Source organism: Herpailurus yagouaroundi, unplaced genomic scaffold (genome assembly GCF_014898765.1).
Source record: "Herpailurus yagouaroundi ecotype Mexico unplaced genomic scaffold, PumYag 142, whole genome shotgun sequence".
Classification (NCBI taxonomy): Eukaryota; Metazoa; Chordata; class Mammalia; order Carnivora; family Felidae; genus Herpailurus; species Herpailurus yagouaroundi.
The window spans coordinates 10,196,532-10,205,870 of record NW_024412397.1 but is presented as its reverse complement, the minus strand read 5'-3'; the positions used below and the strand labels follow the sequence as shown (position 1 = coordinate 10,205,870).

General features: G+C 45.2%; 1 protein-coding gene across 1 annotated transcript; it reads right to left on the bottom strand.

Annotated features, from left to right (window-relative positions):
- Nucleotides 1-4,232: 4,232 nt before the first annotated feature.
- Nucleotides 4,233-9,339, bottom strand: DSEL (dermatan sulfate epimerase like). The gene is made up of 2 exons (XM_040478598.1): nucleotides 5,662-9,339; nucleotides 4,233-4,626 (listed from the first exon to the last, which is right to left on the bottom strand). Exon 1 carries the CDS (start codon nucleotides 9,307-9,309, stop codon nucleotides 5,671-5,673), a length of 3,639 nt encoding a protein of 1,212 aa, XP_040334532.1. The 5' UTR covers nucleotides 9,310-9,339; the 3' UTR covers nucleotides 4,233-4,626; nucleotides 5,662-5,670.

Sequence of the window (9,339 nt, the reverse complement as noted above, 5' to 3'; positions counted from 1 at the left end):
CAACTTCCTCCCACCCCTCCCTCCCTCTTCGGCTCCCTCCCTCCCTTCTTCCCTCCCTTCCTTCCCCTCTTTCCCTCCCTTCCTGCTGGTATTATTTACACGGTGGAGAAAAGACCAGATTTTTTTTTCTTTTTCCTAAAATGAATTCTACTTGAATACATTTGATTGTTAGTCACAGATTTGACAAGAGGTTTCACTTCCACTTGGTGCAGGCGCCTTTGAACTGGAATCGCTGTGAAATGCAAAATAAGAATGTGTTTCTTTCTAGTCCCCGCTAGACTGCCAGCTCCATAGGTTTCGTTCACCACCGCATTCCCATTACTGAGAGCTGTGCCTGGCAACGTGGGTCTGGAGGTTCTCGAGAGGAGGGAGAGGAAAAATGCTACTGGCCAGCGGGACTCTGCATGGAACACACAGCCCTATCTTTCTTCCTGTCATTACTAGCAACGATCTGCAGGAGCGAGTGCACACACACACACACACACACACACAACCGGTCAGACCACACTCCCACATCCTTTCCCCTTCAGAGTTGCTCGTGATATTCACCTGTAGACCAAACTACTTTGTCCTAAACGTGTTGGGGTAGTTGAGCCCGTGAGAGCGGAGAGAGCACAAGTGTTGGTTTTCTTTTATTTGCGCTACTTTTTTGGAAAAGGCTGCTCTTTAATGGGATTTATGACACCTAGAGCCAAAACCTAGTTCGGAAAAAAACGGGGGGGGGGGGGGAATCTCTCTCCAAGTTTACCAACCACAACTTCCTCTGACTCAGTACACGGCTCCCTTTCCTCACGTCCACCACTGAAGAAATAAACCAATCGTGTCCATGCCAGGACAGACAACACTGTTTGGTGTCTTTCCTCCGGTGACAGTCCCCACCTGGCACACGCCCCTCTACTGCTTTTTCTTCCCGATGAATTCCCATTGGCTTTGCAGTCTGGAAACACTGCTCATTCCTCGCACAGCAGGGCCATCGTCAACCGAGTTTTGTATTCTTACCTCACGCTAGTCAATATCTCGATAGTAGATACCCAAAAATAGGGTGAATAAATGAACTGATGAATCGTTAAGTCCACTGAAAACTCCTTTACAAAAATCTATTTCCCACGGAGATAATAGGGGTTTCGAATTTACCTGTAAAATAAGTACCATATACAGTTGCGAGGAATTTAACAAGACATGTGAAAACCTTAGGGTCCAACGTGTAGCACATCAGAGACTAATTCACCATAGAGCCTTCTCTTCCGTGCCAATTCTGTGCACCACAGACTCGAGAATGTCTCGAGCAACCTTCTTACGAGCGGTATCACATAGCACGAAGATCTCGGCCACGCCAGTGGGGGCGGATGCAGGGCACAGGTGCATAGTACCGAGATATGCTTGCCATTCAGCAAGTGGGATGACGTACGCAGCCGAGTGACACGAGTCCAAGCCAGAGACAGGGCCAGGATTGAGTTAGGGGAGAGGGGGCAAGCGTGTCACTGAAGGGTGCAAGTTTCGCAGCTGAAACCATGAGGCTGCGTGTCCCTACTCAATGCGTCTCCCGTTTCCCAGCCCCTGCCTTCTCAGCCCCACATAAAATCCTCACGGTTCCCCAAAGATCTCACGAGAGCTATTACAAAATTATCCCAACCAGAGCCAAGTTGCTTTTAGCTTTTTATTTATTAACAGTGGAGTCCTGTTAGACATACTGTTTCAATAATTCTGTTTATGATCTTCAGTCTATCTTTTCTTCACCGAGGAACTGGGTAAGTGTGAAAGAAAAACCAAACCAAACCAAACCAAAGGTCCGGAAGCCTTAGCTGAATCTGTCTTTGGAAACAGAATTAAACATGTATACGTTACTTGGACTCCATAGAACCTAAACTCCTATAAATTACAGCTCAAGCATCTACACGTGAAGTAGCGAATGTTAGGATCTGCTGTGTCAAGTTCCTATCATCCTTTGTGCAAACATCAGTCATTTAGTTCTTGCAATATCATTTGGAGTTTTCTGCCAACATGAAGGGAAATCAAGATACTAGTGACGTAATGGGAAAAACTGCCACAGCAGCCATTTTTTGATGTCTTAGACATACTTTAGTCAACATTTACATAAGCAGTAAACAGCCCACAAATGAAATTCCTTGATGTATCCTGTTAGGCATCCTCACCTCTGAACTTGGTATTACATACTGCCTCCTATTTACGTTTCTGCTAAAGAAATCAGTGAATATTTTACTAATTATCATCAGTTAATCAAGCCAGTGGAACGTAGTGATGTTAAAACCATTGCTAACATCTACTCCCAGATAATTGGATAGACTTCACATTATCGAGAATGGCTAGGATCTTTGGCGAGGCACCCGAAAGGGCTGGTAAAGAACGCTAATCCAGTCAGTGGCACAGGGGTAACATGTTTAAGATGCGCTGGTGTGTGTGGAGGGGAGGTTCTTCTACAAATACGCTTGCTGAGGGCTCTGTGGCAAGTCCCCGGCCGAGACTCAGAGTTTAACACCCTGTTCTCGCCAGGCATTTACTAATTCCCTGTTGGTTTAAAGAGACAGCTGATCAAATGTCTAATATTTAGGGTCTAGACCTAATGTGCGTGCATTCTTGTCATTTGCTTTCAACTTGCACCTCTCTAGGTTTCTATCAATTAATTTTAAGCATAGTCACAAATTTATCTTCCTTTTCTTGAAGAGTCTCCCAGTTCCTAGCCTCTCCAGACTTTGATTACAAGAAGCTCAATTCCAGACATGGCCTTTTTCATCCTAAGTGACTAATCTGCATTTCAAACTCTCCAGAACCCTATTACTACCACTGGGTTTGTTACTTTTGCCAGCAAAATTAAGTCTTTTTTTTTTAAATTTCAAGACTTAAATTTCATTTTAATAACAGCTTTTATCCCAATTAGGCCTATGTTTGCAGAAGTTAACAAAGAAAGGGGTTAATCTTACCGAGAGGACAGGTATTTCCTTTAGAAGTGTCACGTAGTGACAATCATCCCCGTAATTATTTTCCAGATGGTAAGAATAAACTTAGATGTGGAGGCTATCCGGATTTATCTGAGGCTAACACCCTAAGGACGCAAGACCAGCACGTCCTGGGAGTTAACCACCTTAGGAATTGCGATTATACGGCGGGGGGCCCCAAGCATGAACACATGTGTGCACGTCCAATGGCCGGGTCGTCCCTCACCCCTCACACTCCTCACAGGGGAATCCGCAAATAGAAATCTCCTCCGGCAAACTCTCCCTTGGGGTGGGAGTGGGTGAGGACAGTGACAGGAAAAGTTCACCTTGGCATTGCTATGTGGCGGTGAAAGTTAGGACACTGTAAAGATCATTGTAGTAAGTATGTCCCTTTCTGGGGCGCCTGGGTGGCTCAGTCAGCCAAGTGTCGGACTTTGGCTCAGGTCGTGATCTCTGATCTCACAGTCCGTGAGTTCGAGCCCCGCATCGGGCTCTGTGCTGACAGCTCTGAGCCTGGAGCCTGCTTCGGATTCTGTCTCCTTCTTCTCTCTGCCCCTCCCCCACTCGCACTCTGTCTCTCTGAAATATAAACAAACACTGGGGAAAAAAACAAAATAAAATATGTCCCTTTCTTCAGCTATCAAGAACACGTTCCCATATCCACTCACAGAACCAGTCTTTTTCATTTTCCCCATCTCTCCCGATTCCCCCCACATCTTCAACCTGGTTCTTCAACCTGGTTCTTCAACCTGGTTCCCCCTGCTGCCCATGGGGGTGTTTCCACCAAGTTCAGAGGCAGTGGTACAGCTTCTGCTTTCTTCTGTGACCTGCATACATTTGTAATTCTTACCCTGATCAGACCTGCTATTACTGGCCACCCAAAGCCTTTTCCCTGGATCTGATCTGACATCACACGTCCCGGGAACCGACAGGAGACACATAGGCTACGACCAAGGACGGAACGAGTGCTGTCACCCGAGGGGCAGTGTTACGTGCTTGTTGCTGGTCCTGAGATAGGAAGAGTAACCTCCCTGGAGAATACCTGTGCAGACTCAGGTCTTTGGCTGCCCTCTCCACTTATATTAATATGATTTTCGTTCACTTTGACATTGGAGCGAGAAAGCAGCGAGCGATGGGAAGGAAGTACATGGGGAGGGGGGAGGAACGGTCTGTGTTCACACTCTAATGGAAGAAAACTGACAGCACTTAGGGTTGGCCGGGCTGTAACATATCCACAGCCTCATCACTCTGGAGGCACATTCTGACATAATAACAAACGACTGAGAAGGAACCGCTTTTATCTAGGTCAGAATGACAGACCCCCGAGTGCTCGAGAGCTTGGGGGAACCACAGTCTGAAATGTCAGGAAGACAGCAATCTGCACAGAGATTTTCTTTCATCAGGGCTGGGCGCTGCCTAATGGTTTTCATCCAACGCGTTGTAATCACTCCACGGGCTTATAATGGCATGGCGTCTTGATTTCGGGGCCTACCAAAATAAAATGAACCACATCTCATGACGACTACATTTATAATAAGATGCAGATGGTAAAGGAAACAGATGCCTCTGACATCATCTCCCATTTGCCTTCAACTTTTGCAGACACTGGCAGTCTGTAAACTCATTCAAAGGGATGCAAGAGAGTCAGGCAGGTTTCCAACTCATTTCCAGCCTAAAAAAAAACACTGGCAGCATGGGCATGGCTTTGAGTCGTACAGTGATCGTTCCACAAAAAGAAATCTGATTCTAAGTGTGTGTCGGGCTTTAATACAAAATGAATCGTCAGGGGGTGGGGGTGGGGGGAATCCCCACAAACGTCCGGACTTCCACAATTAATAACCATCGACTGGTTTGCATGACAGTGACAGAAAGGACAGTGGGAGTGGTGGGATGGGAACAGCTGTAGCTCCAAGGAGGCAAAGAAGAGAAAAGAGAGTTTTAAACAGACAAGCAAGTCTAAAATACTCTCCCAGCCCTTGGTACCCAGGTTGTTCAAAGACTGACTCCTTATTACTTCTGAATAAAAAACTTAAAGGAGGCTTTTCAGGTCACTGTTTCTGACCTCCAAAAAGAAAAAAAAAAAATGCTCATTCTGTATTTCCATCTGTATTTTCCAGAAGGAATCCTACAGTTATGATAGGAGGTTTCACCATTTCCCCAGTGATAGCACAGTTAATTTTTTTTTTTTTTTTTTTTTTTTTTTTTTTTTTTTTTTTTTTTTTTTGGTGCAAGATAAATGTGTTAGAAGATCTTTTAAAAAAGATAAGGAACTTTTGTAGTCCATCTTGAAAGCAAGAGATGCTTGGGCAAAGCAGCAATTGAAAGGCCTTTTGCAGTGTTTGAGGTTCCCATATAGATCAGCACAGTTACAGGTGAGGGAGAGAGTTCGACGAAAGCCCGGAAAATCTTCCTACCTCCCCTGCCCACCATCCCGTAACTTCCTCTGTGCCTCCGTAGCGGGAACATTGCAACAGAAAAAAAAAAAAAAAAGAAAAAAAGAAAACTTCAGAAACACAGGCAAGGAAAGCAGTGACGTAAAAATAAATCCCGCGAGGCCAAACATGGTGCCTATTTTTAAAATAATCTTTGTGCAAGTAACGAACGGAACACGCGCGCGCACGCACACACGTAGTACAAGAATAAACAAACTCTTCCAGTTCACGTCCACAAACCGCGTTGGCAAGTGTTAGTGCAAATGTCTGCTGACCTGCAGCGTTCAGTCCGTAAACTTTGGATATCCTAGACGCTCCATCAGTGTCCAGCAGATGTTCTCAATCAGTCTAATTTCATCTCTAGGCAAGTTTTGTTTCCAAACATTGGTGTTAGTTGGTGATATTTCCCCTTCATAGGGAAGATAGAAAAGGTTTGTGGAGGTGGCGAACAATATTTGGTTTAAACTAGCAGGAGACAAAGGTATTCCAAGAAAGGCAAAAATCCTTTCTGTGGTTTTCTGAGGAAAATGTACAATATCTTCAAACTTGATCAGCTGGTAGCTGGCGGGCAGCAAATCCGTATTTATTCTCAGCGCTGCTGCTGTGTTTGCGAGCCACAAATGAGACAACAGGGAGACTGCATTTGACTGGGATTTTGATAATTCTTTCCTCAATGATTCGTATTCGAGAGCGTAGCCTGAATTCAAGTTACATTTGCCTTTACCTCTCTCTATCTTAAACAGTTTAGCTAAGTGCTCTGGTACATTCTTCAAAGAGTAAAGACTGGGTTTGCTACTGTACAACATTGAATAGATCCATGCCCGAGGGTCCCTCACTATGTACAATGCCCTCATAGAAGCTCCTAAGACTTCTTGAAAAAAATGGAGCTTTAAGGTCCAGCTCCCGCTGCTTAAGCTGAGCACAGGACGTGCACTTGGGTAATAGACCAGGTGTCTCCTTAAAGCCCTAATATATTCAGCATCTCTGTCAAAGGTGCCTTTCATTCTACTTCTTTGTTCGGGCAGAGACTCCCTCCTTTTCAGTTTTCTTTTTTTGTCCTTATTTGCTGTGAAGTATGGGGCCAGTTTACCCCGACTGGGTTCATGCAGATGGATGTTTTGCAAATGCAGTTTTGTGTCTTGAACTAAGGACTGCAACCAGCCGCGGAGTAAACGGAAATGCACACTGTGGATATCTGATGCCTTCCATTCACAGGCATCTACAAACGAGTCGATTTCAAATTCAGTTTCAGGAATATCAATGTAGGTTGTAGGAACTCTGATGTAGAGAAAATCACTACTGTTGAAAAAAAGTTGTTTGAGGATTTCAGCTCCTGAACCAGGAAGTGAGGTAACGACAACACTGGGAAGGTCAGTGTGGGGCCCTTCTGAAGACACAGGCTTCGGGCTGGCCTCGGCCTCCGTCCTTGCCCATTTTGCACAGATGGGCTGCGTGCAGGTGCTCCACACATCCAGCAGCTCAATAAACCACAAGGCAACAACAAGGACTAGGATCCACCGCATTAGCTTTCTAAAAGAAAGGTAAAACCGCCACTGAAAGGTTAAAATCACCAAACTAATGCACAAAATCAACCCAACTGCTATGTTAAATTTAAACCCAAAGGGGAAAATAACCCTATCTTGTTTTATGGGCTTTGCTATCACTTGGGTGCCCAAACCAAATCGGGTTATTTGGCCCTGATCAGCCACATTGGCAAAGCCACCAAAACCCAGGTAATCAAATCTTGTCTTCAGGTTGTGGTAGTCGGTTACAATGGACACAACATGTTCGGTATTATTGACGTTCAGAGAGATCTGAAGTCCAGAATTGGAATTATCAACAAATCTGCAGCTGGAAACATTGACATATGGCCCATAAAAGACATATGCGATTCTTGTGATTGTGGATTCCATCTGAAACGTAACATTAACAAATTGAGTCCACCGTTTCTTAAATTCAGCAGCTTGCTCTGCTTCTTGTATACTAGCAATGGGACTATTGCCATGATGATCAAACCAGAACATTCTGTAGTGTGCATCCCATACATCCATCATGGCGCCATTATACCTGTTCATAAACCTATAGGGGATGTACTTAAAATCAATGTCCAGATTATGAAAGAAGGCACTGACAGATTTTATTGGGGAACCGTCCTGCCTCTCAACGTGATCAACGACGAGCAACGTTTGAGAATTTAAGAGAAGCAGAGCACGATACACGCTCTTCAGCTTCATTGCTGAAGAGTAAGCAGACACTGCTTCCCCACTCACAAATAGCATTTCTCCATGTTGGGAGGCAGTAATGATTTCCCCCGCTGCGTCACCAACCTCCTCACCGGTCCACCTGAGCCACTGGCCACACTCTCCCAGCTGACCCTCCCAGGGCTGGTTACACTGGCTCGTAGGTGATGGAGCAAATACCAGCACATTGTTGAGGTGGCTCAGCTTGGGTCCGTAGAGAGCTTCCGAAACAAACACTTGTCCATTTGGGGCAAAAGTGAATGAGTTCTGATCTGGATGTTCATGCCCCGGGTTAAAGCTTCTCCACCCGTCAATCCAGGAGTATGGCTGAAAGTGAACTATGTCGTACACGGCTCGGCCCCCCAGCTTCCCGGACTTAAAGGACACAAAGGTATTGGCCTGTGTGTTTGGCAAGCCAGCCCCATAAGTGACAACACCCCAGTTAGGGAACGTGTGCATTTTCGCAGTACCATACTCAGCAGGAGGCTGTGGGGTGAGCTGGGGATCGTACCAGATGTACTCGGTGTGAAGAGTACTCCACCTCTGGGCAGTGGAGGGGACCATTGGTCCATCTTTAGGTCGGTGCCTTCTAATTTGCTGAGCTAACCAATTTCCAGCTCCATTCTTTAAGATAAACTTATCCAAAAAAACTAACTGGCTCTCTGGACCATAAAACCAATTATAATTGGAATCTGCAATACCCACAGTTCGTTGGAAGCCTGGTAAGAGGGTGGCATAATAGAACCAAAAGTGCATCTTCAACCAGTTATTATCCAAGTTGTTGATACTGAAATGGCGCTGGGCTAGAAAAACGTACTGCGTGACTGATTTGGCCGTGTAGCTTCCATAGGCCACACCTTCATCCAAAGAACCATCGACAATATGATTCAAAAGGAACATCGTCTTTTCCATCACATCTACGACGACCTGTTTCCATATGTTTGCTTTAGATCCTTTCTCTACCCCGGTCACCAAAGCCCCGGTGAGTAATGCTATCATATTAGTAGCTTGGTGATTATGGAGAAGTTGTTTGCCCCACGAACGGACCTTGGAATACTCATACATCTCCTCGGTAACAGCCCCTATTTTTTCCAGGTATTTTTGTCTTCGATGGTCATCCAATAAGTTATATAAAAAGTCAAAGGCAGTGGCAAAACCCGTTAAGGAATGGCCGACAGGCACCTCATCCCCTGGTGCATTCTCCACTAGCCAGTCTTTGTAGCCAACCATCCTGTCCATGTATTCCAAGGCAAACTCGAAGGCAACTTTGTCTTCTGGGCACAACAAACAGTACAATGCTAAAGGAGGCAGATTGTTACCATAAATTTCATTCCACTTGGCAGCAAAATCGGCATGCTTGGGTGGAGGTAGGTAGTATGTGGGGTTGGACAGCATAACTGTTACTGCACTTCTGATAGCTCTAAACAGATGCAAATGGCTTGTATGAGACTTCTGTCTCATGGCCTGGATTTCTCCAGCACTGAAATACAAACTTGGATGAAGCATACTTTTCTTCAGCTTTTGATTGGGCTTGAAATCTTGTACTTTCTGTGTCTTAAACTGATCTACATCATCTGCGAAAACTGCCCAGTCAGAGTAATTGCTCACAGATTCCTCAAAAGTAGAGAAAGCAAACATCACTAATGCTAAAAACAAGACATGTCCTGTAAACATCAACGCCATGATCCATCGGGGAGCTCCCTTCCTTAGGCA

Coding starts and splice junctions, on each gene's coding strand:
- DSEL (XM_040478598.1), bottom strand. CDS start 9,309: ATGGCGTTGATGTTTACAGGACATGTCTTGTTTTTAGCATTAGTGATG.